Source organism: Eumetopias jubatus, unplaced genomic scaffold, assembly GCF_037043125.1.
Source record: "Eumetopias jubatus isolate StellerSeaLion01/CBP00866 unplaced genomic scaffold, mEumJub1_p1.0 scaffold_3, whole genome shotgun sequence".
Taxonomy (NCBI): domain Eukaryota; kingdom Metazoa; phylum Chordata; class Mammalia; order Carnivora; family Otariidae; genus Eumetopias; species Eumetopias jubatus.
In genome coordinates this window covers 59,551,520-59,566,190 of record NW_028274809.1, presented here as the reverse complement: position 1 = coordinate 59,566,190, position 14,671 = coordinate 59,551,520, and the positions used below count along the sequence as shown (strand labels likewise).

General features: G+C 45.0%; 1 protein-coding gene across 8 annotated transcripts in view; it reads left to right on the top strand.

Annotated features, from left to right (window-relative positions):
• RAPGEF4 (Rap guanine nucleotide exchange factor 4) overlaps positions 1–14,671 on the top strand; it is a 121,297-nt gene that overhangs the window by 91,532 nt on the left and 15,094 nt on the right. For 6 of the 8 annotated variants that reach the window (XM_028122801.2, XM_088022107.1, XM_088022109.1 and 3 more), the window contains 5 exons: positions 1,386–1,483; positions 6,581–6,706; positions 7,120–7,298; positions 10,213–10,303; positions 13,914–13,964. In XM_028122801.2, coding sequence (XP_027978602.2) covers positions 1,386–1,483; positions 6,581–6,706; positions 7,120–7,298; positions 10,213–10,303; positions 13,914–13,964 — 545 coding nt within the window. The remainder of the gene's footprint in view (positions 1–1,385; positions 1,484–6,580; positions 6,707–7,119; positions 7,299–10,212; positions 10,304–13,913; positions 13,965–14,671) is intronic. The other 2 variants (XM_088022104.1, XM_088022110.1) reach the window with 2 other exon arrangements.

The window sequence follows — 14,671 nt, the reverse complement described above, 5'->3', positions numbered from 1 at the left end:
GCGATCATAGGCTAGTTCTTTCCAGCTGATGATGGTTCCCCTCCTTACCTTGTAGAGAGGGCAGGAACCCAACTCATCGAATAAAATGAGGAGTAGTCTTCCCATGGGATTACTTAATTGCCTTACGCTTTCTTGAAATGTCATTTATTCATTCGCCATATATATTCACTGGCCACTTAGTATGACTGGGACGGGAGAAATGTGTTGGGTGCAGCCGTGTCCCCAGGCTGTTGCCAGGCCAGCACGGAGGTAGACAATAATAAGTGAATAATTATAATCCATGCTGGCTAGAGTTTTGGAACTAGTCTAGTCAGCATGTGTTGCCGTGAGAGCCCAAAGAATGAGCAGTAAGGCTCATTTATCTGGAAATGATTTAACAGCAGGGGGATCCTTCAGGATCGGGTAAGCCATTTTTGCCACGTTTGAAGGCAAATGGTTCTACCAATGCAGGATTTTTAAATGCATCCTGGATTCCCAAGATACCCCTCCCATTTCTGTCCCAGGCACACGGGACCCAGGATGCCTGCCTTCACCGATCCCTGTGGCAAAGTCTTTCCACAGCTGTCCAGGGCCCCTCCTTCGCCTCCTTCGGGTTTTCACCCGAATGTCCGCGTCCACCTGAGGCCCCCTCCTTCCTTTCTTTGATTCCCCTTCTCAAATTGTATCCTCTCCTGCTTACGTATACTTCCTAGCCTCTTTCCCCGCTGGTTTTTCTCCCCGTGGCTGCTCACTCTCTCATATATTTGTCTTGTTCACTGTCTGCATCCCTCACTGTGATGCAAGCTCTTTTTGGATCAGGATTTTTTTTTTCCCCTGTGTTGTTTCCTTCTGTGTCCTCAATGCCTGGAGCAGTGTCCAGCATATAATACATGTTAAATAAATATTTGTTGAATGAATTAATTTTTAAAATATAGGAGGCTTAATCTAAAGGTCATGCCACTGCCCTCCAAATTAGGGAATCCGTGAAAAAATAATTTTATATCTAAAGTCATTTGGGCTCTCAGAAACCCCCTAAGTTTTCTAAAAGTGATCTTTCCATCTCCACAGTGCTGGGCATTATTACCATCTGGAAACATAATTTGTCATATAAATAGTAAGTGCGGTTTTTGTAGATAATTACAGTTGCAGCACAGAACTGGGTGAATTGACCCTCGGCTACTTGCATTCCTGTTTTGTGGTCATTTTCTGATGGCATCCTGAGTGTCCTGTGCCTGCCTGAATGCTACGTCTTTTTTATTCAGTGGGCCCCTTCGGTCCTGTATTTTATGCAGTCGCTCTGCGTGTTCCGGTAATTCACCAAGCTGACAATTTGTTGGTGTGATTAGGGCAGTGCAGCAAATCTCAGATGCATTTAATAGGCAATCTCATGCTTTTTATGTTCACAGAAAAGGTGGTGCTCAAACCTAATGATGTTTCAGTATTTACGACGCTCACCATTAATGGACGCCTATTTGCTTGCCCGCGAGAGCAATTCGATTCACTGGTAGGTGTGGATGGCCTCCTCAGAGCAGTGTCTGCAATCAGAAAAACTTGTCTGGAGCTGAATTTTGCTGTTACGTTGAACCGAGTTGCTAAAAACTCTTGAATGCTCCTTGGCTTTTTCTTTTTCTGTGCTCCATTAGGTAAGCCTCAGGTGTCCATTTGATATGCTCTGAGCTTTAGATTTTCTTTTGTGGAAATTAGCCAAGTAGCACCACTATTGGGGCGTAATTCAGCTTTTAGACCTCTCTGTAGTAAATGACCTCCTTGAAATCCCCCCAATTTAGACAGTAATATTAAAAATGAATCTGAATGCTTAGACCAGGAGAGAAAAAAATGTTTTAAGACCAGACACTGCGAAGTATCACGCTCCTTCATGGGATGTAGAAAGGCATCAGGGAAAAGCCACTCTCAGGTCTAAGAAAAATGCAGTTCCCCGAAAGGGCCCCAACTTGGGTGGGAAATACCAGAGGCCAGCAGTTTCTTCCCTAAGTCCCCCAAACCCTTGTTGCCAGCCCACACAGAGCTGTCTTCGAGTAAAGGATTAAGCAGCCCATCCTAACAGTTGAGTAGCCTCCCGTCTTTTATGTAGATGGTAAGGTTCATTTCTGGTTATCCTATAAAAATTAGACATGTAGGTGAGTAGCTCTCAAGCTACCTTGGAAAGCCTGCAGGGCCAGTGCAGAGGATGGGGAAGCAGTTTTCTCCATCTTGGGACACACGGGGCTGAGTTTACTAAGAAAAGTGCAACAAGAGCAAGAGGTAAACAACCTCACATTTCAGGGGAGAGTTTAGCCACGTGGGTGCTGCATAAAAATATCCAAGTGTCATCAAATCAGACCTTAGAAGTAAATCAAGATTCCTCTCCTCCTGAGAACTGTTTTAGAGCTTGTTTTGGCCTCATGCTAATTCTTTGTTCGAGTTGGGGGAGAGCCATTTTGGGCGCTCTGGTGCAGTTAAGTGGATTGTTGCCATCTTCTGAATCCCTCTAGAGGAGAATTTAGCAAATGTGGCCTTCGTTCTCTCACTGTCCCTCATCCATCGCTGCCCATGAGCACCCTTGCTTGCCTCAGCCACGGGTGCTAGAAGATCTGTCTGCACACAGTCCTTTCATTTATATTTTTTAGTCATCCACATTCACTGCTTTCTAAAAGATCAATATTTCCCAACACTGAGGGATTGGGGGGAAAACGGCATACATGAGTCGTGCTGCCCTCTCCTGGAAATGAACACCATCAAAAACCAGGTTAGCTTAGCCCTGTTACAGGTGCTGGGCGATGTGTTTGCCACACGGCCATTTGGCCTCTCTTGCCAACCGGTTCTTGGCCGCAGCGAAAGATGACATGGTGTGTGGATGGAGTGTGTGGATTGTTTCCAGCTCCCTGTCAGGCAGACACTAACGCTTTAAGCCTCTGTTTATTTGCACATCATCCTGCAGCCTTACGAATTCTTAGTCCTTGCTAGTCTTCCATGTTAAGGCCTGGGTAATTGAAAGGCATTTACTTTGCCACAAGTACTGGGGAATGAGAGCTTGTTAACTTCCTCCATGTGGTGCTCCGCCATTCACTGGGCGGCGAGTTATGTCATCGTACTAAGGAGTGGTCGAACCCTACCTGTCTCACAAAACTGGAGACATGGAGCCTTTTCCAGCTTTCTGAAGATTTCCCTGAGGACAGTCTTTCTAGGAAGAATCGCACACAGGATGACTCTGCAGTACAGAATGTTGGCCAAACCCTTTGATCTATCAGCACATACTTATGAAGTGTCTGCTTTGTACTCAGTGCTATGCTGGCTTCTGTGGGACACTAGACCAGTCGTCCCAGAGACTCTGTCCTTATGACAGTTACAGTCACACTAGGGAGATGAGACTAACACGAACAGCCTGGAACAGAACACATTGTAGGGCTATACTGTGTTGTCTAGAAATAGCAGAGTGCCAGTGATTTATCCTAGTTGTTTGGATTCTGGAGCTTTATCTCTGGACATTTTATTTGAGCATAAATGTTAGTGCAGAGCAAATTATAATAAAACCCCATTGTACTGTAATTTGGTTTTGCTCTTACCCATTTTCTACCCTTAGACTTTATGTATGATTATCATTCCAGGCATTGTGGGTGGTTCTGGCTCTGGAATGGTCTTGAAGACAAATCTTTCATGTGCCTTCAGGAACCCACAGTGTAGTGAGGGATTCCAGGGTGTAAGGAGAAGATGGTGTGATAAATGCCATTGCAGAGCTAGGCACAGAGGGGGAAAGAGGGATGCTGGGATGGTGGCTGCCTTTAGCCATCTCTTTGTCACTGACGATCACTGTACCCTTTCTATGTCTTGGGTTCTTGAGTTGGAAATTGGAGGGTAACAATGCTGTTCTTCCAGAGGGAGACTACATGGGAGTTCTGTGCCTCTGGATAGGCAGTGTTCAGACCTGCCTGTGTACTGCAGACCCTCCGTAAGCTCTCTTGCTCCTCATCTGATGGGAAATGTCCACAGGACTGTCTATGAGAAAGTGGAGCCAGGGGATGATGCTTCCTGGGGGGCCCCGGGGTCAGCATGTGAATTCCCCACTTCAGATAGAAGAGCCACTTTGGCCACTCAGCTTGCCTCTTTGGTGGTTCATGGAGGGAAGGGGCCAGCCTGCCCTTTGTCAAGGAGGGAGGAGGCTTTGGTGAGCCCTGCCCACTCAAAAAAGGAACAAACAAACAAAAAAATAGAGATTCTATTACTCTCTCAAAAGGGATGCAGGAATGATAGACCAGCATCCATGACTTAAAGAATTTTATGTATTTCTTAACACTGGTACGTTCCCTGTAGTTGCTGGGTTTATCCCCTCTATGAAAAGCCGTAAGGCATCAAGGAAAAGAGATGGGAGCTGGGGAGGCTGGGGAGGAAGAGAGCAAGAGGGCAGCTGCGTGGAGCAGAGGGCTGGGCACATAGCAGCAGCTGCAAGCGGGGGCGGAGAGTGTGCAGAGCCTGTCTGCGCCTGACAGGACTACCCTGCTTGAAACAGTTCTCCGTACTTGTTTCCATAAGCTACTTGCCCATAGCTTCAGGTTGGTTCCCTAAGTTTCACAACTTCGGAATAAATGTTTTTGTTTCCTACTCTCTGTGCCCCACATCGGGCGCATCAGGAACAACGGTGCTTAGCTCTTATGTCCCATACTTTCCCGTGCATTTGCATCGCTGTGGCACATGTGGGGAGGGGACTCATTTGGAGGGGGGGGGGCCTCCTCTGTGCCAAGCACTTTGCTTATGTGATACACTGACATTATTCCCAGTCAATCCTGTTAAGCCTACATACCCAGTACTGCAACACCAAGTTCCCAGAGCTGGAAACAGACATTCAAGAGAGGAGGGAATCGATCCCAGTCTTTGTAGTTAGAGTAGGGTTTGCATTTGGAGTCTGTTGCCCTCCAAAGCTGCCCTATTGCAAAACCCCAGCTCTTCATCTGGAACTCACAGACTTTCTAAAGCTGTTTGAGCTGTCTGTTTGGTTCCCGAGGCTCTCTGTTTCCAACAAACAGGTCTCCTGACAGCTTTCTAGCCTTGCTGTGTCTCTAGCCATCCTTCAACAGACCAGCCTGGGTGCTCAGAGGAAACCTTGCTGTTTTAACCCACCCAAGTTTGTCTCTTTAATCTTTTATAGCCTGGCTTCTTTCTCCAAGAACCTCTAAGGGCTGCGTGCATTCATTTGAAATGCCCACTAACTCTCAAAAAGCCCATTCCTGTTCTTCCATGCGTTTATCCATGTATCTGGGCATCAGGTGTGTGTTGATGCTTCTGTCTGTCCTTCATACCCACACATGAATGCCAGCAGCTGACTGTTGATTGAGTGTCGAGAGGGACTCTCTGGTCAGAGCTGACCCTCCCTTAGACTGTAAATTTGTAGGGATCACTTATATCCTGAATGTGTCATTTCTTTTTTTCTTTTTTTTAAAGATTTTATTTATTTATTTTACAGAGAGAGAGAGAGACAGAGACAGAGCATGAGCAGGGGGGAGGAGGAGGCAGAGGGAGAGGGAGAAGCAGACTCCCCACTGAGCAGGGAGCCCCATGTGGGGCTCAATCCCAGGCCCCTGGGATCATGACTTGAGCTGAAGGCAGATGCTTAATGACTGAGCCACCCAGGCACCCCCTGAATGTGTCATTTCTTTAGTGCCCAGAATGCAGTGAGCATTTATGGAATATAATGGTTATGGCTGCTGCTGATGATGATGATGATAGAACTTGCACAATATTAGCATTTCCAACGTAAATATCGAATATCCCAATGTGGCTAGCATGACATTAGAGAAATGGGCCTTTTGTAACTTTGGACATATATTACAGATCCATAAATGTCCATATAGTATACATAAGTTTCCAAGGCATACAAATCATTCGTTTTACTAAGGAAAGGCAAATGAGATCAGTGAGTCAGGTAGAAAGTTTTGAATGAGAGCCTTCCGGAGAGTAGCAGAGTTTGGTTTCCTGGAGCCCTAGCCCAGAACACCGTGACCATATGGCTATGATTTCTAGCTCAGCATCTCTCATCCGAGAGTGGAGGGATGGGCCAGCATGTGTAATGTCAGCACACAGAGCCCTCGGTGAGCCAGTAAGCTCGGGCCGTGTGTTACACGAGCTGGATAAGCAGCAATGTCATCACCACGATCACCAGCCCCCGCAACAGTAAGTGGTGCTGTGGTTAAATGTCCAAAATTGCCATCCCAGTACCTGCTCCGGAACAGCTGCAGTGGAAAATAGGAGGAAAACCTCTCCAAAGACTTCTTATACCTTTACCAGAGAAAAGGAATTGTTTCCAGGGATCTCCTGGGCCCAAGCGCAAGGGGACCTCCATAGGTCACTCCTCACCAAATCTTATTTGCCATGGTCCACGTTTTTCAGTCAGTGGAACTGATGATAGTGATGATGATGACTCTAAGGATGGTGCTGAGTCAAGTGAGCATTAAGAGCAAAGACATCTTTCTCCTTCGGGTAAAACCAAAGTTTCGAGATATTCCTGAAAGCGTCTCCAGAATCCTTTACCCTCAGAAACTCCTTAAAGCATTCAGCCTGAAGTACTTATCTGTTCTGAGATTCTGATATATTTTTGCATTATTATTCATAGACTCCCTTGCCAGAGCAGGAAGGCCCAACTGTCGGAACAGTGGGAACCTTTGAACTAATGAGCTCCAAAGATTTAGCATACCAGATGACAATTTATGATTGGGAACTCTTCAACTGTGTGCATGAGGTAAGGTGCTTGGTGGAGAGCATGAGCAGGTACCATTGCAACTCTGGATGAAGCCTGCCAGTTGGCTCAGCTGCAAATGTTGATGTGTGCTGCAAGATGGAGACCACTTGATCGTTTGTGCAAATATTGAGCTTATTAATAAGGCCTGTTACAAAGTCTTTGGGTCTTAAAGAAAAATCGTAATGATTTATAGTAGTCTTCCTGAGTATGTTAAACCAATAGTACTCGTTGATAGTTCTCTATTTAAGAGGCCCCACCGAAGCCCCCTCGCTCTGTAGGTACAGCTTGAATCCTGGCCAGTGATTGGATTCACATTTGCTGACCAGCGTCAACTCGTCTTGACAAATAGAGAAGCCTCGTTGGTGTTTTGATTGAGAAACAAAGAAATAAAATTGTTTTCTTTTCTTTTCTAGCTGGAGCTAATCTATCACACATTTGGAAGGCATAATTTTAAAAAGACCACAGCAAACTTGGATTTGTTCCTGAGGAGATTTAATGAAATTCAGTTTTGGGTCGTCACTGAGATTTGCCTTTGTTCCCAGCCCAGCAAACGCGTTCAGCTCTTAAAAAAATTTATTAAGATAGCAGCCCAGTAAGTATCATTAGCTTAGGAAGAGAAAAATCTTTGAGCTGCATTTTCATTTTGTTCCATTAGGCTACATCTTAAAAAATAAATAAATAAAAAGCAAGATACAGGATCTCCTTATACACAAGGAACAATGACAGGGGCTTAAGAATAACTGAACTCTTATAAAAGATTAATTTCATCTGGCTTTTGTAATACTGGACATCAGTATATAATAAATTAACATCTTACAGCATGGATGCCAGAGTCAAAATCATGACCTCTTTTGTCCTGGACTGCCCTGGCTTTGTGCCTCCCCCAGTTTAAAGAGTCCTTCTGCAAACAAAGTTCTGTTGTAGAAAAGTTGTGTTGAGAAGGCCCTTCAAGTCAATGTCCCACATGACACCTTCAAGCCAGTAGAGGGCAGTGGAAACATGCATGTACGGCGGCACATCCAACTCAGCCAGAATGAAATCAGTAAAATGCATAAATAAAGGCGAGCTAACCTGGGACATGAAAATCATCTCCATCGACATCAGAAAAAGCAAGCAACTTATAAATATTCTATTTAGTAGCACTTCATGGGAAACAATTTATCTACTGCCGGGGCCAGTTAGATTTCTCCCTGACATGAATTTAATCTTCTCCTGCTATTTAGATATGCCTGACAACCTCCTGTTTACTTCCATGTTTTTGGTATCAACACAAGGCTAAAAATAAAATGCTAAATGTGGCCCATGGCTGGGAGACTTCTTTCTAAATGCAGGGAGCTCTCGCATAGGAAGGTGGGGAGCACAAGTGACCCCAGCTAGCAATTTTCTTGGGCCAAATAGTTTAGATCCCATACAGAGTCTGATTTCCAGAGCTAAACAAAGAAGTAAATGCTGCTTGACATTTCATATGTATCAGCTTGCCGAATGCTTCAAATTATTTTGCCAAAAATTTGAGGGTTCAACAGGATATCCAAATCCTCAGATTCAAATGCTGGTATCTCTTAATTTGGAAAAGCTGCCTTTTTGAAGAAAGATTTGGTAAAATGTTGCTTATGAATTTCTGGTTCAAAGGATAGCCACTTTTTCTAGGAGACTGAACAGCCTTGTTCAAGGGACAGGTGCCTTCGAATATTTGGAAGGAGGGGATTACGGAAACTGTGACCATATGTGCTTTCCTGCTATAAAGAGCACATTCTCTCTTCCCCTTAGCCCAGCAGTGCTAAACGCAACAAGGAGAAGAGAATGGCAATCTGCACACTAATGTGGGAGATCAGCAAACCTTTGGGGGCCTGATCCTGTTATTTGACAGTGGCAACTGAAAGAGTTTTGAAAGAGAGCCTTTCAAAAACTCGGGAACTTTTTAAATGTTTTTGCCTTTTTATCTTTCTTCCTTTTGATTATGGGAATGAGTAGGTGGCTTTGGCCTTTGGTATAAATTGGCTTGTGTTATTTAACCTTTACTAAGCTGGTGCTGTCCTGCAGTGGAGCTGTTTGCATGGCCCTGCTGGAGAAGACTGTAGACTCTCCTAGACCAAGGTCTACAAGAATGAGATCTACACCCAGTGTTTTTAGAGAACTTCAGCAAGTTCCATGTAAGCTCTCCGACCTGCCCAGAGTTTTATGAAATTGGGGGTTCGAGTGTTATTATCTCCTTCTGAAGATGAGGAGACTGAAGCATGGGGGTAGATCATGACTTACCGAGGGTGATGAAGTTAGTTGGTAACAGTGACCAGAGCAGTGACCAGAAAGGCAGGTCTGTATTCCTGCATGTCCTTCCAAGAGCACATGGATAGGACAAAGGCAGACACGAGTACATGATCATGCTCCCTGCCTTCAGCCCCAGGGGGTCTCTGAAACTGCTTTCAGCCCCTGACCTGAGAGCCACTGCCCCAGCACAGCAAAGGCCTTGCTTGCTTTAGCACTGGTGGGATAAGACACCTGATATCGTCTCTGAAATCTATATTCCTCTTTCCACACAGACCATTTAAGAATCACTCATTGCTTCCTCTGCAAAGAAGACACAGGCAGCAAAAACAAAAATTTCATTAGCCTTTCGCAAAAATGTTCATCCAAACAGGATTTAATTATGATGAAGTTGACTTAGATAACCATATTGATTTGGGGTAAAGGATTTGCACTTGTTGCAAAATTAATTCTTTCCCTTTTCGAGGAACTGGTATGAAGAAGTTGGGGATTCCCTTCTTTTTTCTTTTTTTTTTTTTTAAGTTAAATCAAGTACCTGGGCTAAATATTGCCATTCTAATAAGAATCTTTGATCTTCTTCCATAACATTCTTATTCCCAAATACATCTTCATAAAGGCTAATAGTTGCCTTAGTACACATTCAAAGTGATCAGCCTCATCGACATCAGTAAAACACAGAGACAATAAGGCTACTTTTTGGTCAATTGTTTAGGCTCTTTGTCAGCTTTATAGGGATCATGACTTGTAAGTTGGTATTTCTCAACAAATCAGAAGCATTCGCATGGCAGGCAGACATTTCGGCAGCTGCAGCAATCGGACTTCCTCGTTCCCTCTCAGGCTGACAGAGGAGGTGTCCGGCCTCCGGCTCAACGTCCAAAAGTCTTCAAGGACATTTTGCTTCCCTCTCTTATCCCATGAGCTGTTTCCTTCCAGGTTCAACAAGGCTTTTAGGAAACTCTGAGATCATCCTAACAATCCCTAGGGTAGGGGTTTTTAAATTCCTTCTCAAAACCTGAACCTAGATAGCTGGAACCATCACCTTTCTAAAATTACCGTGGGAAGTCAGATGGCTGAACGTGGTCACCCAAGTGGAACTTATACAGTGCATTAAATCTATCATTGCCTGTTCTCGTAACAAGTCCTGACGAATATTAATGGCTATCAGAAAATAGAACACTAATTTTTTTCTTCAAATCGCACTCAAAAGTGGCTATTTACTCAGCCATGTGCTTCTTGTGTTTCAGCTGTAAGGAGTACAAAAATCTGAATTCCTTTTTTGCCATCGTCATGGGACTAAGTAATGTTGCTGTGAGCCGCTTGGCACTCACATGGGAGGTAAGCTTCTGCTGAGATCCAGCTGTGACTTTTGCCTTAAGAATAAAAACACAGGCTCACCAGTGAGCTTTTTTAATAGAAATATCACTCACACTGGTATAACAATGGAAAAGGTGGGACCTTTGAGGGAAGTGACCTGTCTCCTTTTTCCAGTTGCCTGAGAGTGTGAATTTAAAAAGATATTGTCCTTTCATGGTAGGGGGGGCGTTATGCGGGGGGGGGGGAGGTGTCTCAGCTTCTTGGTCTGTACAAGGTAAATAATAATAATACATCTAGTTCCTAGGTAAAACATGAATCGACAGCATTGCTTGGATGATTTCAAAGGTTTTGCTCATGGATTCTGGTGTTTTCTGGAATGTCTGCTTATTGCCTTATCTGTAATTAAAAGAGGACAGAAGATCCATTTTTATCCAAGTAGTCATTTTGCTCCAGGGAAAATTAGCCAGAAGGCCAACTGTTTGGCCCAGCTGAGTACTAAGTATCTCTTAACTGCCTGGCCGACCTCTCTGTGTATGGAGGAACAAGAGTTGGCTAATATTCAGGTTGGGGCAAAAGTAATGTAGGTGTGTTGTGGATTTCTGGAGCCAATATCATTAGTGGTTTGTTGACAGTTGGTTATTTGTGCTAAACATCTTCATTTTTCATCAGCTAAGTACTCAAAATGTGCCCGACCCCTTACATGTGGTATATAGTTGAAGAAATACTAATCTCTCATAGAACATACACACAAAAATAGACTCTTACTAAAAATAAAAAAGTATGTGTAAGTGGGACACAAAAAGAGGTCAAGGAGTAGATAACAGAGACTTGATTTGCAAGAGTGCTTTAAAAGGCACCAAAGGCAGCTGTTTGCATCTCTAAATATTTTCCTTAAAACATTTCCTTCCCTGCTTCCCTCTTGAAACTGTTTCCTTTCTCTGTCCCTCCTAAAATGCTTCCATTGTTTATAGGACAGGTCCTCACAAGTTCTTCTGTCTTGGGTTTCTCTTAGAATTCCAGGCAGATGCAGCACACGGCAGCTCATCCCCTGAATATAGGAATGAGGGAATTGGTGAGGCCTGCGGGCCACGCCGCTGTATCACCTTCCAGCTGGTAAACAGACAGAGTTAGGGCTGCCATGAGATCGAAGCGAGGAAGCCATAGAGCAGTCTCCCCTGTCTTGTAGCCCAAGGCTCTGGAAACCTAGGGTTCCCTCGCAGAGAGTCTGCCTTCCCAAGCCTGTTTCCAGCTTCGAATGTCCCCATGGAGTCCAAATGATTTGGTGGGGAAGATCAAAGAAGGTATAAGGCCTTCCAGGGGTCCCGGGAGGACAGGTGCCAGTAGCACATAAAATAGCTGCCGGACGTTAAGGCCATAGCATGAGAGGGGGCACTATCAGAGTCTCCTTTCTTGGTCTAAAGAGAAAAATTGGAGGCTGCTTAGGGGGCGGAGGGTGCAGTCTGTAGAAGGAGAGAGTTAACTGACCAGTCCTTCATTTTCACGGGGACTGTGAAGAAGCACATCAGTCTGCGAGCTACTGTTCTCATCCTTGCATGTTGCTGAAAGAGAAGATGAGCCCTTCCTCATTTATAAGTCTCTGTTCTTTAAGGTGAAATGTAATTATGTCATCCTGTAGGAAGCACTTTCATTCGTAAGCACTTTTAATTGGGTTTCTCAACCTGTACTTGCGGAGAACCTCCCGGGCTGCCCAACGGCTCGGGCAGAAAGCAGGAGGGCCCGGACGTGAGCAGGGTGAGAAATGCTGCCTGACCTCCTGGAACTACAGAACACTTGAAACTGTCAGTGAACAAAACAGGGGGAAAAAGTTACACCACATGGCAAAGGCAATGGTTCAGTCTGGGAATGAAAGACCAATCTGACATCAAGCAAATGGGAGTAAAATACTGGAGCGGTTTCTTGGCCTTCGCAGTGTTAACACTGTGGGCTGGATAATTCTTCATTGTGGGGCTGTCCCCTGTAGCTTAGCAACCTCCCTGGCCTCCACCTACTATCAGTAGCACCTCTCTGCTCCACCGCAGTTGTGACAATAAAAAATGTCTGCAGACATTACCAAATGTCCCCTGGTGGATGTGGGGTCAGGGGTGCAAAATTGACCCCAGTTGAGAACCGTCACTCTGGAAGCACCGGGTTACATAGATTATAGTATTAAGACCCACAAAAATTTGGATGACCGTATGCCATCCTGTCTTTGACCCAAAAGCCAGCTAAGTAAAGAAAGAGAGGTAGAGTGACAGATCTAACCAAAAATGTAATTCACTTATCATTTTTAAAGTGGTCTATGTCCATGGCAAGTTATCATCTAATGAGGTGATTTGGATACTCCATGTGGACTGAGATCCTTGCATCCCTGGATACACATCCCGGCTCTCATCCCTTTGGACTTTGCCTCTGAGCAAAGATATCAGCTTTCCCCGAAACCTAACTTGGAAAGCAGTACTAGGAAAATGAGCTTGGAGGACATGCGGGAGACTAGTCCTAGAAACAAAATCAGATTTTTTACAGATTTTTAAATGGGAATATGACAAACTAATTCAGACATGAGAGAGAAGGAAGAGAGAGGTGCTCTTCTGTGAGTACAGAGGCCTAATTGGTGAATCCATTGTTGCCGGTAGACTTCCGTGCCGGAAGCAGAGCTGAGCTGGGAATCTCTGAGGCCTAGGACTCGCTCAAAGCTTCCACAGTCTCGGGAGCAGACACGCATCACGCCGCTCTGCCTTGGTGTGGCCTATCAGAAGAGAACAGTTCAGGATTTCTAAGATCTCAGGAACCAAGCAAAGAGAGAACCAATAGATTGAAAGGTGGCTCGATAATGGCCGACTGGCCTTGGTATGTGGGTACAGTCAGCGGCGCTGAATCGGGAACCACAGCCGTAGAACCGTCCATGTTCCTATGACAGCAGGGTGGAGAAATAACGTGGGGAGATGCTTGTGTGGAAAAGCATTGAGCATGTGAGAGAGGTGTAGAAAGGAGGCAGGTGATGCGAATTCCAGAGGCTCGACCGTCATCAGCTGTGCAACTTGGGGCATGTCACAAACTGTGAGACCTAATTTCTTCCATCTATAAAACACAGGTTTGATCTATTCAAATAAATATTTATGGAGCAGTGACTATGTACCTGACACTCGTCCAGGCACTGGGGATAGAGAAAGAAACACAACTGATAAAAATTTCTATTCCCGTGTAGTTTACATTGTAAGGTTAGAGGAGGATTGAATAGGTAGTTTCTAAAACTTGTAATCCCACTATTCTCTGGTCTAAAGTCCTAATTGTGGGAATCAGAGAGTTTAAAAGGTGTGGGAGGAGGTAATTCCAAACCACTTGTGGTCTGAGAATGCAGTCCTCTGTATGAATAATTAGAAAACATTATAAAAACAGTAAGACCAAAGCATCTGTAGTTAACTTTTGTTTCAACGAAGTTAAGAGTTTTAAAAGGTAAGTTCTTTATATTCCAGATGATGCTCAAATGCTAAAACAGATTATAGCCTGGCGTTTTTTAGAGATGTTTGATTAAGAGCCAGAGAAATACATTTCCCCTAGTAATGGTAACACATGATACATACCTAGATATCGAATCTGACATATGAGTGTGGCATTTTCGTTTCATTAACAGAAACTGCCAAGCAAGTTCAAGAAGTTCTATGCGGAGTTTGAAAGTTTAATGGTAAGTGACAGTGACTCCTTTATTCTGTTCACTGTCTGCATTAATCCAATTTCTGATTAGCTGAATTGAAGTTCTCATTTCAGAAATTTTACCTGTCCTTGTATGACTTTAAGAAGTTTATGATCCCGTTTTAGTGCTGCTAAAACAAGCATGTCTGACTAATGAACGGCACCCTCAGGAGCTAACTTAAAGAGGACTTATGTCCCACATAAGGTCAATTTGTGTAACTAAGAAAAGCAGTGTAATAGGGTCCTTTCCGCCTAGCGCAGGTGGGCTCTGGGTTGGAAGCTGCATTTTCCTTGCCTTGCCAAAATTACTGTTCCCCATTGGCTGGGAGGTGTTCACAGACAGAAAAGAAGTGAGTGGGATCTGGTAGGAATGATGGGATGGTTTCAGAGAGGGCACAGGGGGCTGGCGGGGCAAGGCGGAGAGGAGCTGACGGAGTCAGAACTCCCAGGAAGGGGGCGGTGCTTCAGGAGAAGGGGTCCCAGGAAAGAGGCGGTGCTTCTTGGGGGGCGGTTCCCAGGAAAGAGGCAATGCTTCTGGGGGAGAGGGTTCCCAGGAAGGAGGCGGTGCTTCGGGGGGGGAGGGTTTCCAGGAAGGAGGCGGTGCTTCGGGCGGGGTGGGGGTGGGGGTCCCAGGAAGGAGGTGGTACTTCGGGAGAGCGGGGGGGGGGGGGGGGGGAGGGTTCCCAGGGAGGAGGCGGT